Source organism: Furipterus horrens, unplaced genomic scaffold (genome assembly GCF_987537825.1).
Source record: "Furipterus horrens unplaced genomic scaffold, mFurHor1.1.pri manual_scaffold_4, whole genome shotgun sequence".
NCBI classification, from domain to species: Eukaryota; Metazoa; Chordata; class Mammalia; order Chiroptera; family Furipteridae; genus Furipterus; species Furipterus horrens.
This window is the reverse complement of record NW_028327174.1, coordinates 200083234-200105980: the sequence shown is the minus strand read 5'-3', so window position 1 is coordinate 200105980 and position 22747 is coordinate 200083234. Positions and strand designations below refer to the sequence as shown.

The 22747-nt window shown below is 58.4% G+C and overlaps 1 protein-coding gene across 1 annotated transcript in view; it reads right to left on the bottom strand.

Moving 5' to 3' along the window:
• Positions 1 to 22509, bottom strand: part of PRRX2 (paired related homeobox 2) — a 41962-nt gene extending 19453 nt beyond the window's left edge. Inside the window, exon 1 of the mRNA XM_090276030.1 lies at positions 22224 to 22509. Coding sequence (XP_090132156.1) covers positions 22224 to 22479 — 256 coding nt within the window. The 5' untranslated portion in view covers positions 22480 to 22509. The remainder of the gene's footprint in view (positions 1 to 22223) is intronic.
• Positions 22510 to 22747: the final 238 nt, after the last annotated feature.

The window sequence follows — 22747 nt, the reverse complement described above, 5'->3', positions numbered from 1 at the left end:
CTCTTCATCTTAGGGGAAGCTCTGACTCAGAACTTTAAAAAACTTAAGAAAACAAACCTGGGGGTGGGGGGTTGCGGGAACAGCCCGTAGCCCTTTAAGGGGGTGTTAGGGAGGATAGGCTTTCGGAAAGGCCTTCCTTTTCTCCCCGGGGACAGGGCCCCAGCGGGCGGGGCAGACACCACCGGGGATCCCAGCTTGCCTGGGGTTACTTTTCCATCTGGACGGGACTCTGTGTCGGCGCACGGCTGGTGGGTGGGGGTAGTGGTATCTTTAACGCACACGCGGGTCCGGGGTCGACCCCGAAACCCAGGGGGGTGCCCGGCTCGGCGCGCCAGCCGCCGCCCACCCCGCCCGGCCATGTGCGCGCCAGCCCGTGCGTGCGAGCGCGCCGCGCCGGTGGCGGCCAGAGCGGCGCCGCGGCACATCTGGTTCCAGGCGAGCCCCTGGCGCCTGCCTCGCCGCAGACCCGCGGCCCAGACACACAGACGTTAATAGATCGGCGCGCCCAGCCCCGCGCGGCCCGCGCCCGCCGCCGCCCAGCCGCCCAGTGTGAGTGAGTGCGGCGTGGGAGAGGCGCGCGGGGCTGGGCGCGCGCGGAGGAGGGGCGCAAGGCTCTGCGCGGTCCTCCCCCTCGTCCTGTCGCCTGCTTGGACACCTCTTTCCCCTCCCCTGGTCCCCACTCTTCGCTGGGTCTGGGGTTGTAGCTAGGACTGCCCCTTCTCATCCCGGGAAACCAAGTTCACGGAAATCCAACCGCAGTTAGTAACAGGATGTTTCCACGTGCCCGGCGCGTCCCACGGGCTGAGGACTGGGCTGGGCGCGTCATGCTCGCTTCTCCGCCCAGAATCACCCTAGGAGTCAGGTGCGCCGCTACCCTCGCCCATCCTCATCTCTTAGTCAGGGAAACTGAGTCTGCAGGGGCCACTGGCCCAAGTTCACACAGAGAGAAGGCCACAGAACCGGGTTGCCGCACTCCAGCCCCCAGGCAGATGTGCCCCCTCCTCAACTCCCAACGCTTGCCTCTGGAACCCCAGGTCACCTAAAGTTGGCCCTAATGCGTACCTTCACCTGGGACCGTCCTCCCCTCCCCTTTTCAGAGACCCTCTCCTCAGCCACCCCCTAACTCCCTAGCTGAGGTCCTCCTACCCAAGCGCCTGGGGGCAGTGAGGCTCCCTGGGGACGCTGTGGAGGAATCCTTGCCCTTGGCAAGGTTCCAACACGGCTGCTTATACAGAACTGCTCCCCGTATCAGACCTTGAACCTGGAGAGTGTGTGCTGGGCCCACTCCTGCTCTGAGAGAAATGTTCTGCTTTAGAAACTCCTTTTTATTATTCAAGGGTGTATGACGCGTTTTGCTTTGGAAAGGTGACTGTGAACTTCAGGTAGAGTCCCCATTCTAGAATTAAGGATCATCCGTCGGAGTGGGCCAAAGTGGGTCAGTTTTGACATTCTCCCTCCTACCTTCTGTCCCTCCGGCCCTTCCCGTGTCTCTCACTCCCTGTCTGCCCCGACCTTATGTATGTATGTGTGTGTGTATGTGTATGCATGTATATATGTATATATTCATTTATTTCTATTCCGGCCTTTAGCCCCTATGGGCAGAGTACATGTGCTTACAAATTATAAGAAATTTGTTGGCTGCAGGTTAAGTTTTCGCTTCCCCCCGCCTCCGCGAGAGGACTTTATAAGGAAACGGGCCCACATCAAAGTGCCACACTCACCCTTAAACTGGGGGAAGAGCGTTTTTTCTGAGCTGCTTACATGATGGGGAAGGAATTCTGTTTAGAACTTTCCCATTAATACCCTCTGAATTCACTTGGGGGGCTTATTAACTCTGGCTGTCAGAAATTCTGGGTTTTAGAACAAAACCACACTTTTAAACAGCTCCCAGCCCAAAGGTAATAAGCCCCGTAACGGCCTCGGTGAACGTGCCCATGCCCTGGAAACCGACAGGCAGAGCCTCTTTTCCTTTCCAGCCAAGTCCCACATGAAAGGGTCCGGCTGGCGGGGCCCCTGTCCCCTACTCCCACCACCCAAGCATGTGGGGTCTAGGGAAGAGCAGAATGGGGCAGGAAGGGGAGGCCCCAGCAAACAGGGGGCTTCTGACCTGGCTCTCGCCCCCCCCACCCCCAGGGTAAGACTGGCCCCTTCCCCAGTGGGCTTGGGAGGAGTGAAGGCCAGGCCACTGACCAGCACTAACCAGTGCCGGCTTGGAGTGCAATAACCAAACCAAGCAAGCAAGCTGGTCAAGGGCAACCTGGAGCAAGTCACAGCGCATTTGGAGGGAGGCAGGTCCTACAGGCATCTGCCACTTCTGCCTCCAGTCTCTCCACAAAGGGAGTTTCTCCTGGTACTAGAGAAAGCTTGGGAAAGTTTCTGGTCCCCTTGCCTTTCCTTCTACCTGATGGCCTCCCCTCACTCCCCAGGTGGCAGCCTGCATGGACAGTCAGAGTTGCAGGGGGTTTTGGGGAGCTCAGACCAGGGCTGGCTCACGCTGTCACCCCTCCAGCGCTTCTCATCACCTGGTGGCAGCTGCTTGGGACACTGTGTTAAGGAAGATGCTGGGGAGCCCTGGTTGACTCGTTCTGAGTACCACGGGTTCAGAAGGGCGTTCTGACCAGGAAGCAAATATTTTCCAACCCTGAACCTGCTTCTGAGGATGCCGTGAGGGGGATGACGTGCGCAAGGGCACAGGGACAGGTCTGGACAAAGCCAGACAGCGCACACAGGCGTCACTCCCTGCTCTTTCCACCTCACTACACCTCGGCCCGGGACATGTCCATGGGGGAGTTCCACAAAGGTCCTGCAAGTGCATCTGAAGGAGCACACTTGGAGAAAGCCATGTTCAGTTCTGGCTCCTTGGAGCAAATAAATGAGCAGCAATCTGGTGTCGCCAGGGCGCAAACCCTTGTCCAGAGCCTCGGTGTCGTAGGAGAAGGGATCCAACCTCTATTTAAAACAGGGACAATACTCCACCTCCTGCACAGATATATCTCATGGCTAGGTAACGTTGGCAAGGCAAGTCTGGCCCCAAGAGAACAATTGTTTTTAAGACTCCCTACCGTGAGAAAACATTTTTACAAAATTGAGTTATAAACAACCTGATTTTAAAAATGGGCCTAAGACCTTAACAGACACCTCACCAGAGAAGACACCCAGATGGTAAGCAAGCATGAGAAAAGGCACTCCACGCCATACGTTATAAGGGAAATGCGGACCAGAACAGTGGGGTACCGCCGCGCACCTGCTGGAACGGCCAGGACCCAGAATGCTGGCAGTACCCCATACCGGCAAGGATGTGGGGCCGGGGGAACCCTTTCCCACTCACTGCTCATGGGAATGCAAAATGGTGCCGCCACTTTGAAAGACAGTTTGGGGATCTCTTACAAAACCAAACCAGCTCTTACCAGGAATCACATTTCTTGGCATTTGCCCACGGGAGCTGAAAACTTACGTCCCCCGAAAAGCCACACATGGATGTTTATGACCGTTTCCTTCATAACTGCTAAACCCTGGAAGCAGCCAACCTGTCCTTCAGTAGGTAAATGATAAATAAACTGTGGTCCATCCAGACAATGGAATATTATTCAACAATAAGAAATAAACTATAAAGCCGTGAAAAGACACAGAGGAACTTGAAGTGAAAGGGGCCAGTCTGAAAAGGCTATACTCTGTATGATCCAACAATGTCAACTATGTGACATTCTGGAGCAGGCAAAACTATGCAGACAGCGAAGAGATCCGTGGAGGCCAGGGGTGGGGGCGGGGGAGGGACAAGGAGGCAGGGCACTGAGGATTCTACGGGCAGTGAATCTACTCTGTGTGATAGTGTCATGGTGGATACCTGTCATTAAGCATTTGTCCAAACCCTGTGGACTTTGGGGGACTTTGAGGGACATTGCAGTGTCCATTTAGGTTCATGGGCTGTAACGTATGTACAGCTCTGGGCAAGGGGCCGATAGCAGGGGAGGCCGTGTGAGTACGAGGCGGGGAGGATATGTGCTGCTGGGAACCTGAGACTTGCCTGAAAAGATAACATCTATTTGAGAGAGAAAAAATATTAACTCACCGCCTGTGGTGTGCTGGTAACTGCTGGCCTGCTAGTTCTCTGGAAGGAGGGACCCTCAATTTATAAGGCTTGCAAATTTCTGGGGTGTAAATATTTCCACCAAGGCCAATTTCTAGCTACTGTGTGGCATCAGCAAAGGCAAAATTGGGAAGAGATGGGAAGCACACCAGGACACAGCATCCCCTGCCTTACATGCCAGCCCGGGAACAGGAATATTAATGGGAGCAGTAAAATGTTGTCAGGTGCCTAGAAAGCAGTGAGTTTTGAGAATATATCGCCCTTCTTTTAAATGTGATTTTAAATGTAATTACAATTACAATTTACACACAATGGTAAGTTTGTATTATATTTTAACTTTTGATAGCACCTGTGTTTGACAACCAGCTTTCAAAATTCCGACACTTGAACGGCCAGCCATTTGGAACCGCAGGAGCTGGCGCTCGGACGCCGCTACAATTTCTGGCCCACCGAAGGGAGGCGGGCTTAGTGTTGCCCGTTTTCTCTCGTCCTTTTTCACGGGCAGGTATATCTTGTCAGAGCTGGCATCCTAGTGTGAGGCCCCTTCTGGATTTGGAACCCCAGTACTGTCAGGACGGTGGCCTGACGAGCCGCTCCCTGCCCTTGGGAGGGCTTGCCGGGTCCCCAGATCCTGCTCACCTTGCCATCAGGGTTCAGGTCCTTCCCAGCAACTTGATGCAAACTGTGTGTCTAAAAGCATCACCTGCGCTGAGCACTGGAGGCCTTTCTAAAGGGAGGTGTTTCCTGAAAAGTTTCACTCGAGAAAACAGGTCTGCAGGTTTCACGTCAGCTATGAAGAAAAGGTGATGCGCCACCCCCCCCAAACCAGAGGCCAAGATCAGGAGAGGACGGGCTGAGTAAGGGGGGAGGGATGGAGGCAGCAAGGTGGAACTGGGGTCCTCAGCTCTAACTGCTCAATGCAATCACTCAGTGGGGGATAGGGGTTGGGGGAGCTTTCAAAAATAAGATGCCAGGGACTTCCGGCCAAGATGGAGGCGCAGACAGACACGCTGTGTCTCCCTCCACAACTAAGAAGGAATACAACTACCGCAAAACTAGAGACAACCAGAAGTTCAGAAAATCGAGCTGCATGGAAGTCCAATAAACAAAGATATAAAGAAGAAATACTCACCCAGACAGGATGTTTTCTGAGAGAAAAATCCTGATCAAAAGGAATAAATGAGGAATGGAGTGAAGAAATAAAATGGAGTCACTGTAGTCAAGCTGCTAAATTCCCAAAATCAAGTAGGTTGAGATCACTGAAGAACCAAGAAAAGAATGTTCAGTACCCAGTATCCAGACCACCGGTCATCCGGAGGGTCACCATCTCGGACCAATCCAGACACGAAGAATGCAGGGCTCATTCTTCTCAAGAAAGTGGTTTCCACTAGACCCCTCAGCTTCTCTTTCTTCCTGAAACACTAGGTATTACCTAGTTGTGTTGTTTCCAATTTGCAAACCCTAAGGCCTTTGAATAAATGTTTACTATTTATTTCTAAAAAAATAAAAAATAAAAAGTAAGCTGCCACGCCCCAGCCCCCCTCCACTCTCAGAGTCTGACTCAAAAGGTCTGGGGTGGGGCCTGGCCATCAGGATTCAATGGCTCTTCTCCGGGTGGTTGCTGCGGTGTAGCCGGGGTGGAGAACCACTCATCGACAAGGCCAAGTGCCTGGCCTTTGGGATCAGACCGGCCCAGAGCCATGAGCACAGGCCACGCACCCCAAACGAGCCTGTTTTTCCCTCTGCAACATGGGCGACTCCCTCTGGGGTGGTCATTGGTGATAGGTAATGCAGGTGAGTGAGCCCGGCGCTGGTGCGAGGCGGGGGAACAGGAGGTGATGGACATGAGGGGCGATTCCTGCGTGCGGGGCCCCGAGCGAAGTGTGCCACCGGCAGACCAACACTGTCACTCATTCCCGTTTGGCAGATGAGGAAGCCAGGGCTCAGAGAGACTGAGGACTTCCCTGGTCACCCCGCTGGCCGGGGGCAGTGCCAGGGAGCAGCTTATTACTGAAGACGTGGGAGCTTCGGGAGCTCAGAGAAGAGCTTGGGGTGAACAAGACAGGGAAGCTTGAAAGGGGGAGACTGGAGAGGAGATGTGAGTGTGCTGAGGGGTGCAGGAGGGTCTCCCCATGCCATGGGACCAGCATCTCTAAGCCGTGGGCCTCTTGGAAACCCCTGGCCTTGTGTGTGCTTCATCTTCTTCCTGTGAGACCCTCGGTGCTCATAACTTCTGGGGTGTCAGCAGAGCAGGCCTTTCCCATCCCACCCAGTGAATGAGAAGGGGGCGGGGTGAGTATACGTGCCCAGAGCCACACAGGCAGAGGCTGGTACAGCATGAACTGGTGAGTGGTGGGCTCCTACTCATATTACAAGACCCCACTTAAAAAGCCCCTCCCATGCCCAGAACTCCTTGGGCACACGTCTGCTTCAGCCTTATCACACTGGCTTCTAGGCTTGGTCCCCGTCTCAAGCCTACTAGGCTGTGAGCTCCCAGGGACCTCTTTGGACTCAGTGTAACTGAACGGCTGTACACAGACCAACAGAAATGTGCACCCAGGGAGCCCCTCCTGGTCTCTCTCCACAGTCAGCTAGACCTTGTCCTGCCATTGATGGTGCTTCTTGGGAAACCATGAGATTGATGTGCCCTTGCACGTGTTTAGGGCGGGGGCACAGAGAGAGGGGAGAGCCCATAGTCAGTGCCCACAGCATGGAGCCGGGGTCCAGTCTGGCTCTTCAAACAGCCCCTCTGCACAGCATCAGGCGGCCCTCCCCAGTCCTCAAAGCCCTCTCATCTGCCCTCAGTAGGGGTGCCGGCGGGGTACTGTCACTTTTCTAAAAAAGGGGAGGCAGGCTCAGAGCATGGCTGGGGTCTGCCCTGGCGTGCCCCGCTGTGATGTGAGCTAGTCAGTCCACCTGCCCTCACCTCCTGGGCGGTGCTACCCCAAGCGGCCAGGTGTATGGAGTACCCACCCCCAGGGGGGCTGTTGTAATGATTCCCTGGACTCAGGTACAGTGACCACGAGGGGCCGTGAGCCGGGCTGCTCGTTCTGTGACCTTGGCGAGTCATTTGGCCGCTCTGTGCCTCAGTTTCCCTGTCTGCACCAGCACATCACTTGTGGATTGCTATGAGAATTCCACAGGGTGAGGTCTAGAAGGAGGTCAAGACACGGGGCCCACAGGTGTCACTGTGGCTGGCAAGCATGAGTGTGGCCCCTTGTACACCTCCCCGGAGAGGGTGACCCGGGCAGGCCAAGCTCCCTGCCAAGCCGCAGGCTCCGTCTTCGCCCCTTCCCTCCCGCGAAGCGTCCCTGAAGGCCCAGTGCAGCCTTATCTCACAGGCTCCAGGGAATGAAGAAGCAACCTGTCCCCCATCACCCTCTCCGCTCTCTGCAGGAGGCTGCCCCCCTCAATCAGCACCAATCAAATAGGAAAAAGATGGAGTGACTTTGCTTGCTCCCCCCCAACAGGTGTCTGCCCCGCCCCCCAGCACTTGCACGGCCCCGACAGTGGGCGCCTCCTGACGTGACGCATCCCCGGTGCCCTACTGCCCTCACCCCAGTCCCGACCCTCGTCCTGAGCAAGACCCAAAGAAGAGCCAACACACCAGACCAGAGCCTAGATCCCAGCCGTGGGGGCTCCTACCCCCCTCCAGCCTCATCTGGTCCCCCTGCTCCCCCTGCCCCAAGCCTCCCACCAGACTCACGGGGGCTTCCCACCTTCCCACACGCTACTGCTATTCCTTCCGGCTGGAATGCTTTTCCCTCCTCACCAGGAAGCCCAACCCAGCAACCCAGTCTTTACCTCCTACCGCTTCCCGTAGGAACCCTCCCCTCATCGCCCCAGCAAGGCTTGGGGCCCCATCTGCCCCGCCCCCCCCGCCACTTCACTGCCACCAATGAAACTCGCTTGGTCTTTCCTCTGTCCCTCTCCAGGGTCGTCTGTGCTGGAAGTGGAGCCTGGCACAATATAGGTGCTCAGTAAACACTGCAGGATGGAGAGATGGATGGATGGATGGATGACTCACAGCCATTTTGTTTAGCCGTGAGGCCCAGGAACTTCATCAAAGACCCAGGAAAATGGGAGCCCTAAAGTAGTTTTTTATTGGTTCCAAAATACCGTGCAGAAGGGTGATTAGCAGATGGTTGGTGACATGTTGATTTCACATGCCGCCTGTCTCCTGTTAGCCAAAAGCTCCTAAGGGCTGACGGGTGGATGTCTGCCCACTGTCTGCGGGTAGCAGGGGATCAAGAAATATATGTTGCGTGGAGGGGCCTCGGCTTCTCACCTGTAAAGTGGGAATGTTGATATAGCCTGTGGAGATGGGGGGGCAGCATACAGCTTCAGCCGTAGCGGGGGCCACTGATTACCGTTATGAAGGGGGTCTCAGCAGGGGCTCCCTGTGGACAGTGACTTCACCCAAACAAGTGCCTTTAATAAGGGCATGGCAGGCACTGGCACCTCGGGGACGAGGGCAAAATGGGGACAATAGTCTGAAGTCTCCACGGTGGAGCTGGAAGCCTGAGCCCCTCCCTGGGAGGTGCTGACCCTGCTCTGGTGACCCCAGTTTTTGTTTGTCTGCTGTGGCCAAGGCTGTGTAGCACTGAAGACACCCAGGAAGTCCCTGGGGATGGACATGGCCCTGCTGAGAGAGGCGTGGGGACACTGCCTGCACCCCCTGCCCCCATCCTCACCCAGATGTGCCAACAGTGGAAGCAAACAGCCCTACTCACACTGGCCCGCGGCAGGGTGGGAGAGGCGCCGGGGTTGGGATGTTCCCCATCCCCGTGCCGGGGAGAGGAGGGACCTGGGGCCCAGCAGCTGCCAGGGGCGTGGCTGGGTCTTCGCCCGCCGGCCCTCTCAGGGACCTGCCTGTGAGTTCCCACCAGAACAGCGACAGCAGTAATAATGCCGACAGCAGCAGGACTCTGCGAAGGGCTTCCTGCCTCTGCTGGCCCAGCTCTGGGCCTCCTCTCCCTGGGGTCTCCCTGGCACATGAGGGGGCTCCAGCCCTTAGCCGCTGCTGCTGCCCTTCTGACCAGGACATGCCTCCTCCTCAGGGACCGGCCTCTGCCATCGATCCCACGTTGAAGAAAGTGGCAAATATATGCCAAGATGTCCCCCGAGCCCAAGAAGCCGGGCTGCAAGCTGGCCCCTGGGTGCTGGAGGGGGCACACCACACCTCTGGCCTCCCTGGACGGGGCGATGGCTCGCCTCCCTCCTCCTGACCGGGCTTCATCCCACATGGTCCACGGACTGACATTTCCCGCTGGTTCTGGGCCGAGGGGAGGAGGAGGGGTTTTGGGGAGAAGCTGAGAGCTGGCACCAGTGGAGGTAAACCCAACAGGCTCACTTGTTTCTGTGGCACCCCAAGCTCTGTGCACCTCCCGGCCACCTGCCTCCACACACCCTGGGCTGCCTGATCATCACAGAACCGGCTTCTGGGGGCCACTTGGACACAGGGGTCCTGGGCAGAGAAAGCAGTGAGCATCCTGGGGGCAAAAAAGCCAGCGTCCAGATCAGCTTTCCCACGAGTGCAAATGCCACGCTGAACCGGCTTCAGGGATCTGCTGAGTTTCAGTGCATGTGCCTGCAAATGTGTACGCATGTGTGTACATGCACCTGCATCTGTGTACTGGTGCATTGCCTGTGTGAGTGAGCATGTACATGTGTGCCTGTGTGTGCACACAGATGCATGCTGTAGACGGGGGGCGGGGGGGAACCCATCTGTAATCCCTGAGGGAGTCTTATCAGACCATCTCAGCCTTCCTCACCAAGCACTCAGCCACAGACCTTCTAGAAGTCGCAATTAACCACCAATTTGAATTTTTAACCTCAAGTACCACATCATGAAAATAATTGTGTTGTGTTTTATAGGCGGCATTTGTCATGAAATCGTGCATGGTTCTCTTTCTGCTACGGAACATAAAGCAAAATGCTCCTTCTGCCTGGGAGGAGCAGTCCCTTCCCACCAGGCTGGGCTGCAGGTAGCAATGCTGTCCTCCCAGAGAGGGGCCCCAGGTCTCTAGGCAGGGCTGGGCGGGGGCACTGCGCTGGGTCCTGTGTATGCGTTGGGGGCGCCCGGGGCTGGAGAACCTGTCTTCTTTCTGGAACACACATGTATCAGCAAAGGCCACTGGGGCCAGCAGCCAGAACCAGCAACTGGTCCCGATCTCAACTCCACCACCCATGGGGCCTCGGGAGACTCTCCGGCCTCGGTTTCCCCATCTGCGAAGGGGGCCTGACCATCCTAGCCTGTGCATCTGCCTCCCCCTCCCAAGTGTCAAGGAGAAGGAGAGAGAGAACAGACTGGTGTTGACTGAGCAGTAGTGGGGCCAGGTGGGCAGAGCTGAGCCCCCACCTGCATGATGCCCGCAGCTGCTCTGAACAACCCGAGCCCAGGTGCTCTCCTGCCCGTTCTGCAGATGAGGCATGTGAGGCTCAGAGAAGTGAGACACTTTCCCAAGATCATCCATTCAGCGGGGGTGAGGCTGGGACCGCGACCCCACAGACAAGCCAGGCTCCTACCAGCCACAGGACCTGCCCCTGAGAAGGCCAGGGACCCCCTGGAGCTCTCTGGGGCTGACTCTCCGCTCCCACGCCTGTGTCACCATTGAGCTGCATGGGGGACGTGGGGGCCGTCCCTGCCCCAGGATCCTGGCCTGCCTACCTGGGTCAAGGAGCCGCTCTGGCTTCTGCCCAGCCCTCTGCTCCGGCACTAACAATTCTCTCACCCGTCCCTTCCTAAACCAGCCTGGAGGGTCTGGGTGAGGTCGGAGGGAGCACACTGGGGGCTCCGGGCCAGCGGTGTGAGGAACACCCTAAAGACGAGGCCCTAAAGTCTGCCTTCAATACTCAGACCATCTCTCTGGGCCTCAGCTTCCTCATCTGGAACAGGGGGCGACTGAGAGCACCCGGGAAGAAGCCCTGAGATGATCCCTGCAGAGGGCTTAGCACCAGCAGGTGCGCAGTGAGTGGCTCTGACGGCTGGGGTCTCGGTGACCACGACAGTGATGAAGATGAGGACACTCAAAAGCCACTCCCACCCCAGGCTTCCAGCGCCAACGGCCCCAGCTCAGCCGCAGGCAGCCTGAGGCCCCCCCTTCCTCCAGGGAAGCGGGCTTGACAGTCAGCCGGAGCCGCCCTCCCTCAGGGTGCGATGGGTCTGCTAACGAGACTCCCATCTCGGAGCGATGGCGCACCCGGGGCATGGAGCCCTAGTGCTGGGGCCGTGACTCTGGCTCAGACGGCCTGCAAACGGGCTGCTGAGCCTGACGCGCACTGGGTACGGGACTGCCCTGCCTCTGTTCAGAGCGGTCCCTGGGAGCCTCCCCTCCCCGATGTGGATCTTAGACCTCAGGGCGGCCAGTCCAGGGGCAGCCCACTGGGGCTGGTGATCAGCTCCTTTGGAGAGGAAGGAGCCCCAGGAGGCTCTGGGCAGTCAGGACACAACTGCTGTCCCCAAGTTAGCCATTCCCTTCCCACATGACAGGGAACACTTGCTCACAAGAGAGCTACTGGGGAGGGCCTTGGTGCTCTGGGCGACACCCACGCGTGCACAGAAAGCATCCTGTTGCTCTCAGTACCGAAACTGCGAGTCCTGACCCAGCCCTTGGGCCTTGGGCCTTTCCCGCCGTGCGCCCTCCCAGTCCTCTGCTCCTGAACAGCTAAGCTCCTTCTCACCTCTGAGCCTCTGTAGCTACTGCTCCCCGCACCTGGAGCACCCTTCTCAGCTTCTTCCTCTGGCTAACTCCACTTTATCCTTCTGGTCTCTCCTGAAAGTCCACTTCCTCCAGGAAGCCTTCCCTGAAACCCAGACTAGGTAAGGGGGCCCATTATCCACTCTCATAGCAGCCAGGACATCTTCTTGGCAGAGACTACACCTCCCTTGTTCCCTGCTGGGGTCCCAGTATTCAGCCCTCAGCCTGGCACTGAGTAGATGCTCAACAAATATTTGTGGAAGGGCTTGCGGGATGCTGCCCCCATTTTTCCTGCCTTGAGAGAGAAACTAGTCCTTGAAAAGTCAGCCTCCCATCCCCAGCTCTGGCCTCAGATTTGAAGTCACTGCAGCGTCAACAGTTGTCTTGAAAGAACAACCCTGCTTTCGGTTGCATTAGATCTTCGCCTTTTCTTTTTTCCTTCCCAGTGAAACCAGAGCAGCCGTTTTTACTTCTTGTCTCCAGCAATTTCCCGCTTGGAGCCCTGACACTCTCCTCGCCGGGCGTGGTGGCCGGGCAGCGGGCTCTGCGGGAGAGGCTGGCCTTCCAATTAAAACACGATGTCTCTTGGAAACTCGAGATTCCCAAAGGCCCGGGTCCCTCCCTCCCTGGCCGCCAGCCCCTCCATCACAGCCCAGCCTCCTGCCCGACCGCTCCGGTCAGGCTTGGCACAGCATGTCCCCAGAAAAGCGGCACCTTCCTCCGCGGTTTCCAGGTGAGAACCGGGCAGTCAGGCGGCACAGTCCCTCACTAGCAGGACCCGCCGCATCCAGCAAGAGCACACCAGAGCTCCCTAACCATCTGGGACATTCTGCACATGGTGGCTGGTGCAGTACCTGGGCTCTGGGGATCATTGCTTATTTCCTGGGTGACCCTGGACGAGTCATTTTGCCCTTCTGAGCCTCAGTTTTCTCATCTGTAAGATGGGGGTAACACTCTTTCTGCTCTGCTCCCTGCCTGATTAGGGGCCAGGTCTCCCCTGTCCACACCTGGGCGCTGAACGGACAAATGAATGAATGAACGGGCGAATGACTGCACCCCATGCAGTTTTCTTGGAACCAAAAAGCAAGGCATATGCTGGAGGGAGAGGAGCAGGCATGGAGTTAACAAACTGTCTCTTTGGGGAGGCCAAAAAGGCCTGTTTTCTGTAGCTTTCTCTTGAGAGGGAAACAGGGGACAAAGTGCCAATTGCTCCTTTCCCCCACCTTTGGGGTGTTTTTCTAGACATTCCTCCCTAGTCTGGGATGCCCTTCCTTGTCTAGGCCAGACCCCCCTGAGCTGTAGGGATGGTGCTTCGGGCCCCTTGGGCTCCCAAGCCCAGGGGGTAGTGGGGGGTGGTTTGGGGGGCCTCCTGGCCTCAGTGAGGGGCAGGGGCAGCGCACTGTCTCTCAAGGGTGAGCTCACCCTCTGCCATCGGCTGAGGCTGGGGCTGCGTGGATCTGTGTTCCCTGCACCGAGCACAGCACTGCTCTTTGTTCAGTTCTTCACAGGATCAGGAAAGGGGGTTACCTCTGGGGCTTCTCCACCTGCTGTGTCACCTTGGGCAAGTCGCTTAACCTCTCTGAGCCTCAACTGCCCCAACCCTAAATCATAACAGCAGAGGCCTTTTCTGAGCACTTCTCCCGCGGTCAGCTATGCTGCTTCTGTCTCTTCTTAAATCCTTAAAACCGCCCTGCCAGCAGGCATGGAATCCTCTCAGATGACAAACAAGGCTCAGAGAGAAGAAACCTGTCACAGTCCCACAGCTGGTCAACTGGCGGCTGTGCTGCCACCGTGCAGGGCTCGGTCCCCTACAGACAGACTCCCCTCAGTGACTGGGTCTCATCAGTGGGAAGAGAGGCTGAGTGGCTGAGTCGGAGGAAGGGGACCCCCAGGCCCCACAGGGTGCAGGGGGAGGCTCAGGGGAGGAGCTGGGGTGCCAGGCTCTCCCGGGGACCCTGCACGTCCCTGGGGTGGGGGCAGGCAGAACCTGAGCCCCGCGCGGCCTGGCCCAGCTGCCCACGGCACCATCTTGAGAGCATTAGGGGCTGCTGTTAACAGCTGTTTTCTGTTACGTGTTATTTGTTAATCTAATGAAAGGGGGGTGCACTCGCTTTCAAGACCTCGGCGTTCTGCGGGCTTTTATATGGGAGGCCGGCGCGGAGCTCTGGCGGCCAGAGGAGGCCCGCGGCCCCTGCCAGGCGCGCCCGGCGGCTCGGCTTTGATTCCGAGGTTTGCAGCCATCCGCGTGGTAATTCCAGCTCTGGTTAAATGTCATTTTTAATAACGCCATCTCTGGCGTGTAAACGTCTGTGCCCACGGCAGGAGGGAAGGCCAGGAGGGGAGGCCGGCGGCGGGGGAGGCCAGGCGGGAGGCGGTGGGGGCTGTGGACGAGACCTGGGTGAGGCGACTGCCCTACCCCAGGGGACCGCTTCCAGGGGAGCCTGCAGGCCCGGGAGGGGCAGGGTGAACAGTGGAGGCAAAGAGGAGCAGGCGGGCAGGATGCTAGGCGGGGGCTTTCCAGCGACAGGGATGACAAGAGACCCTCAACTCAGTAGTGAGGCTCCTGCCCGCCCCCATCCCCACCCCCTGGCAGCTAGAGGGTGTCTGGATGCCTGGGAGGGACAGAGAGATCCTCCGCTAATGCAGCACCGCCTCACTGCAGCCCTCCGGGCTGCCTTGGTGTGGCTGGTGCTCAGTAGGGGCTCAGTGAACACTGGTGGACGGTCAGCAGAAACTGCCCTCCCCTAGACCCAGCAGTGCAGCCTCCTGCACAAAGGCAGGCCTCTGGGAACGCTGGTGGGACAGAGCAGTGACCCAGCAGGAAGGCAGGGCGCGTCCCGGTTTCCTGGCTCCTAGTCCGGGGCCCTCCTACTGCCTCCTGGGCAGCGATGTCACAGGAGATGACATACTCCCACCTTGTCAGTTTTCAAGTCCTCAAGGCTCTCTCGCTCAGCTCTGGGACAGAGGGGCCCTCTGTGGAAGCTTCCAGGTCTCCAACCCCGAGGCCTCCTGCCTTTTCACTGCCCCACACCCAGGACCTCGTCCAAAGACTGCAATCTGCCCAGCAGCCCCCGTCCACGTCCCGGGCCTCGGGGTCCCAGCTTCTTGGCTTCTCTTAACTCATCGCCCCCGCTCCCACCCAACCCCTTCCATGGCCCCCCAGACCGGAAGGTCCTGGCTGGCTGCCCATCCCACGCACAGAAAAGCAGACCGATCACAAAGAGGGACCAAAAATAATGTCTTCCAGAGCCTGTTTCATTTTTAGGAGGCAATAAAAGTTATCATTAGCCCTAAAAGGCCCCATGTGGACAGCGTCCTGTCATCATGGTGGCCCCTCGGAGCTTCCCAGATGTGGAAGGAACGCAGGGCAAAGGGGCAACAAGAGCCTTCGGGTCTTTTAACGACCTTCATTCCCAGGATATCTTGAGAACCCACTCCGGGTTCTGGCTGGGCAGGCTCTACCCGGAGCTCTGGGGAGGCCCTGCCTCTTCCTGGCAGGCGCGCTCTCCCCACTGCTCCCGGGCCGGGGAGCACCCTGCGACAGGCCCCGGCCCTGTGTCCCCTCGCCCAGCTTCTGGACGCTGCCTGGCACCCTGTCTCCCGGCCTGCACTCAGCATGGGAGCCGGCTGAGACCACTTTCCCCAGCTCCCTCTGTCTAAACAGGAAGCTCCCACGGTGCTCCGACTCAGCACCTCGCCAGGGGCACTTAACCCTTGGCCCCAGCCACCGTGACGTGGCCACGCATCCAGTCATTAGCTGCCTGCGGCCACCCTGGCCATTAAAAGCTTGGCCTTGATTTTGGGGCCAGGCAGGAGCCCTCATGATGCGGTGGGGGGGAGGGGGCGGGTGTCTGTGAGTCTGGGAGAGCCAGTCCCCTACGTGGTCCCCAAATGCCAGCCCATGACAAGCTTTCCCCGGCCTACCCCAACCCGGGAAAAGTTGGGCGGTGTGCAAGCTGCTTCGGGAAGATCAGTGAAGTCAGTTTTGAGCACCATTCTTGACTCTGAGATGAAGGGGCGGGAAGGGTCTTTCTTGGATAAACAGATGGGGCCATAAGATGGTAGCTGCTGTGAGTGAATGCTTTTCTTGGCAACTTTTATAACTGCCCACTCCCTGCCAGTTCCTCTCGCTGCCGGGAAATTTCACTGGGGCTTGAAATCTGAAAGTCTGAGTAGGTGCTGGAGCTCAAGACCTGACACAGACTGATCTTTGGATGGATGGGTGGATGGATGGATGAAGTGTGGGGGAGGGGCTGGGTGTGGGCTGGGAAAGGGGCCTGTCCTGACAACGCTCTTCAGAGTCCGGGACCGTCCACAGTCCTCCCATGTCAGCGTGCAGAGGGTGAGGGAGGCCATTCGGGTGTTTCTGGGTGGAAGGGGCTCAAAACCGCCTCACACTCCTACCTTCCAACACCCCCAAAGCCTGGTAGGCCTCACGTCTCCCACAGGCCTATGACCCAGGCCAGGAACTCAAGGAGACCCCTCCTCTGGCTGCCTCACGGAGCCTGATGCAGCCCACATTTGGGAGTGGGTGTCCCTGGCCAGGCCACCCAGCATGGGGCGGGGCTTGCGGGGTGGCCTCGGGCAGGGCTGGAGAACAGGGGCTTCAGGCCTGGGAACGTGTGACCTTGGCAAGTGGCTCAACTCGGAGCCTCAGTTTCCCTCTCCACAAAGTGGTGTTACTAAAAAGGACCGGCTCCCATGGTCAGTGGGGGGACCACGAGGGACCAGGCAGGGGGAGCCCAGGCCACACCCTTGCTGCCTTTCGTTCTCCAAACAAACCTCAGCTCAAGTCAAGTCTCCCAACGAACTGGCGAGGCTTCCCCTCCCCAACTCCTCCAGCCTAAAGCTGGAGCTGTGCAGGAGGAAGAGCCAGGCCTTGGGATCCGCCCCTCCTTCCCAGCTGGTGGGACCTTGGGCAAGTTGCTTTGCTTCTCTGGGCCTCAAAAAAATCGGGGTGCTAATCACTAACCCTGCCTGATTCACAGGGCTGCTCTGAGTATCTGTCTCCGTGAGCTGTCATGGAGACCTTTATGAGCACCTACTACGCGCTAGGCATGGCATCCCCCACCCCGTCGAGGCTCACCACGCCTATAAGAGACTTCACCGCCCAGCAGTCCCACTTCACAGATGGCAACACTGAGCCTCGGGCTGTTCTTCTGGTCTCGGGGGTCGTGTGCAAGCAGGTATGATCAACACTACTCCACGGTTACTTTTCCAGAGCCTTCCGGGAGGGACAGTGATAGCTCCAGCCCTGTTGGGCTTCGGCCCACAGGGAAGGGTCCTTGCAGGGGTGCTAGGTGGTGCCAGGCTAGAGGAGCAAGAACGCCCTGGAACCATGAACACAGCAGAGAGATGCAGATCAGTGACCCCTCTCCCGCCAGCACCCTGGAAGACCCAGCCCTTCTCCCGCTGAATCCCCCTGGGTTCTCGGCTCCTAGGCCTGCTTCCTCGGCCTCTTGCTCACTCTTCCTCTCTCCTCACTCCTGCACATGTGCCGGGGGACATCCAGCCACCTGTCTGAGGGTCCACATTCCCGGGGACCCATCACGGGGCATTTTCTGAACCTGGATCAGATTACGATATGGGACATCTGTGCACTGTCTGGCATTGTTCAGGTGGGAAGCGGAGAAGCGATGTGACATGCTCAAGGTCACACATGGAGATGACAGCAAACCCCAGGACCTGAACCTGCGTGTTCTGATCCCCAGAAGCGGATTTAACGGTGGGCGCACCAGGCGCGCGCCTTGGGTCCTGACTTCTGAAGGGCCCCGCAAAACCCCAACTTCACACTTTTTTCTAATGACACCAAGTTTGGTTTCATGACTACGCTGCATAAAATATGATTAACATGTATTTTTATTTTCCCTTTCTCTTTTTTTTAAGGGGCCCAATATTTTCTTTTGCGCCCGGGGCCTCAGCCAACCTAAATCTGCCTCTGCGATCCCCCATCCAGGGCTCCTTCCCTGCAGATGCCTCTGCCCACCCCCCCGCCCCTGCCCCCTGGGAATGGATGAAGGGGAAGGACGAAGCTGGAGGGAAGGAAAGCAGGCGTGTCATTAAAAGGCTCGGTTCTGGCGAGACCCTTTTGTCTTTCCCCCACCAGACCTGCTCCTATCTGGCCTGCCAGGCCCCTCCCGTCTCCCTCCTCAACAGCCCTGGAGGCTGCAGACACCGCCCCCATGGCCAGTTAGAGGGAAGCCCGTTAAATCTGAAGTCCGCTGTGGAAAACATTATGGAGGGTCCTTAAGAACTTAAGTGACAGAATTACCATATAATCTGGCATTTCCACTTTCGGGTACGTACATCCCCAAGAGCACCAGAAGCAGGGATCGAACAGATACGTCTGTACCCCCATGTTCCCAGCAACATCATTCACAGCAGTCAACGGTGGAAACGACCCAGATGTCCATCGACAGGTGATGGAGGGACAGAATGTGGTCTGCCCACGCAACGGAATATCACTCAGCCTTAAAAAGGAAGGGAATCCCGACACCGGCTACCGCATGGGTGCCCCTGAAGACACGATGATGGGAAATACGTCAGGAGAACAACTGCTGTGTGAGTCCATGTATATGAGGTCCCTGGAATGTCACATCCATAGAGGCAGAATGGAGAATGGCGGGTGCCAGGGGCTGGGGGAGGGGAATTCGTGTTTAAAGGGGGCAGAGTTCAACTCGGGAAAAGAAACATTTTCTGGAGTTGGACGGTGGCGATGGTAGCACAGTAATATGCATGGACTTAAATGTCACGGAACTGTATGCTTAAAAATGATAGCTCTTAATTTAACTCTGTTTTATCACGGTAAAAGATTTTAAACTTGAAAGCCCTTCTCCTAGTCTCTGGAACTCAGTGGCCCCTTCAGGTCCACCACTCAGACATGGCCCTGCCCACCCATCCCCTTGGAAAGCAGGGGAGCAGGTCTCCACCCCAAAGCGACTCAGCCTTGGCTTCCTGTCATCAGGTGGCTCAGGGAGCAGGTCCTCCAAGGGATCCCCACCAGCCTCCCCCTCCTGGGGTCCGGCCCACAGCCTGCTCAGCCCATGCCCTCAGGCCTCAGGCAGGGAAGTGGCCCCGCCAGGTCCTGAGGTTTTCTGAAACAGGTACCAGCCCTGCTCTCGGGGGGGCCTCCTCCTCCTGGGCTGGGGGCCTCTCCCCGCTGGCTCCCAGCTTTGTTTATTTTCTCAGTGTCTGCATCTCTGTTTCCGCCCTGCCCACAGGAGGGAATGCTTTCAAGAAAATCTCAGTTATTAATGTGGTTTCTTTTGTTGTAAGTCATCGCAAAGGCAGCGAACGAGGGTTTATTTTCCTAACGTGCTTGGCATAGCTCAGCGCCCCAGCGCAGACCTCAGTGCTTGACTGGGGAGGAACCTGAGACCTTGGGTCGCTCTGAGTCACTGGCGAAGCCGCAGCCTTCCCGGCCAGTTCTGGGGGAGCCTGGTCTGGGAAAATCATTGGTAAGGATACGCTACATCTATTGTGGGCTTTGTGAAAAACAAGAGTAAAAAATATGTGTAAAAACTGTTGGCGCCTGCTAACCTGGTGGGTTGAAAATATATCAGGTTTCTAACTCGTTAGCTTCCTTATTGATTCCCGTTTTTCTAATAGGGGACACCCCATCTCTTTGGTGGCATGGCAGTCCCTTTCTTGGGACCGGAAACATCCCCAGAAGCCACAAGAAAATCTAGTTGCAAGCTTGTCCCAATCCTCAGTGAGGTGTCAGGCCCCCTGAGGGCCCAGGGCTGGGGGACAAAGTCACAGACCCGGAATCCGGGTCCTGGCAGGTGTCCGGAGGGCTGGTTGCCTGCTTTGGGTCCAGTGATGCAGGCTGGGCTCATCTGGATGAGGTCCCTTCTCCCCAGCCTTTGGAGACATCTGGACTTGGGAATTCATAGCCAATGGCAGAGGAGGGGATGGGGGACGCCTGAGAGAAGGAAGGACGGCAGGAAGGTGGCCTCTCCCAGTCCACTTTCTGTCTGCCGACCCAGACCCAAAGAGCCAGCCAGGGACTGTCCCAGGCACACAGGCAGCCACAGGACGCCCTGCCCCTGTACCACAGTCTCTCTCCTGGCAGTGGGCACCCCTGGAATGTGCCCAGCTGGCCTCGGGGGGTGCTTGACTCTACATTAAACATTTGGATTTCATGGGCTAGTGATTTGTTTTCAATCTGATGCATGAGTATAGAATTACCTCCTTTTAATTTTGCCAAGTAAAGACATTAACATAAAATGATCTCCAGTTATTGTCCCATTTCATAAGAAAGTGTGTTTTAATACCAAAAATGAGTAGGAAAGATGTAATCCCAAATACAAGAGAAGCCCTTAAACGGGAATTTTTAGCTTCCTGAACAAGTCCTCATATTGTCCAGGTTTGTTTCAATTTGCAGAGGCCTTGACAAAACCCCTGTGGTCCAGGGGTCCCCAACGGGACCCCATGCCCCCTGGGCAGAGCTGGGCAGGGCTTACAAAGCCCAAAGGCAGACGTGAGCATCCTGCTGAGCCTGACCCAATTCTGCCTGTGGCCCCCTGTCCCTCAACTCTGGGGAAGACTGATCGCTGCCCTCGGGCCTGTCCCACCTGGCCCCACACCCAGTGTGTCCTCTGTCCCCAGCACCTGGGCATTCCCAGTGTGCCAAAGCCCTTCCTTAGCAAAAGGCCAGAAAGCTCCCCAGGCTCTCACTGACGGTGGCCTGGCCCCAGGGGACTGTTGAGGGGCCCACGACCTAACCTGATACCTAGGGGCTGCCGTGGCCCTGTCCACACACCTGTGTCCCCAGTTAACATCAGCTCTTCTCCCCGGAAAAGCCCTTCATCAGAGACCTCCTATGACGCGTCCAGGAGAAGCAAAGCCTTCCACTGTCTGTCCCCACAGCCAGAGCCAGGCGGACATGGGCACCCACCCCCCGGCCAGGCCCCCTTCCTTCTCTCTAATCGCGCGTGCACCCCTTTCTACTCTCCTCCTCGCCCTTTTCTCCCTTCCTTCTTGGCTTTACCTTCAATTTGTTCCTCCTCTTCACTCCCCTGGGGTCCCCCATTCATGAGGGTGAAATCAGAGACCAGTTGCTCCTCCCATGAGACCTGAGATCCTGGAACACACTGAGGATGGCAGGGCTCCCCCTTCCAGACAGAGAGTACCTCACTTTACCCCTGGTCCAAACCAGACACCTCCCTTCCACCTTCCCATCAGGGACTCCCCAGCTCCCAAGGGTGGGTCTGCCAGTTTCATGTCTACTCTAGAGGGTGAGGAGAGGTGTCAGCCCACCGTGGCTGATGGGAGGGGAGTGCCACCGAGAGGAAGCCAGCGGCCGCCAGACACAGGTGTGCCCCTCAGACACACAGGCTCCCGACAAGGTTTCAGAGAAGGCTGCAGGCCCCTAGCGTTCCCTGCGTCCCCTGTCATCTGAGAAGCAGGGCATGACGCCAGCAGGGCTCCCCTGAGACCTGGAAGCTGGTGCAGGAAGTCGGGGTCCCCAGGGGCAGGTGGGAAGGCTGCTGGAGTCTGGTGGTGGGTGACTCTTAAGGGGCCCAGAGCGTCCGGCAGGCCAGCCTGTGCTCCAGAGCTAGGGGACAGGACAGTGGTGGCAGGCCACCCCACCTCCTCTTCAGGGTGTGGGTGAGTGGTGGGGACTTGGGTCCCCCCCTTGCCTGAAACTGCCTAGGGTTGGACCTTTTCTGCCCCTTCTGTCCCCTCCCACTTCTTACCAAGGGCTCAGGACCCTTCCAGCCAGTGTGACTTTCTTGAAAAAAGCCACTTGGGTGGGTTGTTTGTTTTTTAAAGCCCCTTCCTGATGACCTTTAACCTTATCAGGAAAAGAGAGGCCTAGCTAGCTCTTTAGGGCCGGGCATGCCACCTAGGAAACTGCTTGTGGGCTAGACTGGGGGCGGGGGCAGGCCCGGGGGCCCCAGCCAAGGAACCCAAGTCTGAAGAAGACCTAGTAGTAGCTGGGCTGGCATCACGGAGGGAGAGGGGCAGCGTTTGAGGGCCAGCTCTGTGCCTTGTCTCTTCGCTCCTGGGAAGCCTCAGTTTTCCCGGCTATATAACCACATCCACTTCTCCGGGCCGCTTGGGGCCGAGGGCTGCTCCCGGGCTGGGCCCCAAAGCAGCCAAATCCCTACCCAACCCCCGCCCCACCACGACTTCAGATGGCTGTGGCCAAAGGGCAGCCCCTCCCGGTGGAGAGCTCTGGACACCGCAGCCCACCCCGTCACGGGAGACAACCTCAAGCGCGGCACGCGGGGCGCCCGCACCCCCGGGAGGTCCTGCCACGCGCGGCGTCTCCGCCAGCCAGCGCCCCGCTGCTTCGCAGTCTGGGACCCGGCAGCCCCAGCGGCCCGCGTCTTTGCCGGCCGCGTGCGCGCTCCTCGGCCCCCCGCGAGCCCGGGACCCCGCGCTCCGCTCCCACGCCCCGCGGCCGCGCCCGCCGCGCCCGCACTCACCGTCCTGCGGCGCCGCCTCGCTGCCGCTGCTGCCCCCGGACGGCTCCCGCGCCGCGCCCTCCCGCGCCTCGGCCCCCGCGGGACGCGCCGCCAGCCGCCCGGCCGCCGCCACCTCCTCCAGGTCCAGGAGGTGGCTCACCGTGAAGTTCTTGCGCGCCTGGGCGCAGTCGCCGGGCCCCAGCGCCGAGGGCGGCGGCGGCGGCCCCGGGCCCAGCGCCGGCTTGTCCACGGCGAAGGCGGCGGCCGCGCTGTCCATGCCCGCGAGCCGCCCCGGGGTCGCCGGCGGGGTCGCAGCCAGCGCGCCCCGCCGCCCCGCGCTCTGCCCGGCTCAGGCCGCCGCCTGGCTCCGCGGCCGCCCGGCCCGCCCGGCGCTGACGTCGGGGGAACCAACTTTCCGCCCTCCCTGCGCGGCCTCCGCGCTCTCTCCCGAGTTGCTACAAGGCGAGCCGCTCCGGCCACACGCCCCTTCTTGAAGCAAAGCTCGCCCGGCCTCTCCTCCTGCCCCTCCTCCCCGCCCCTCGGGC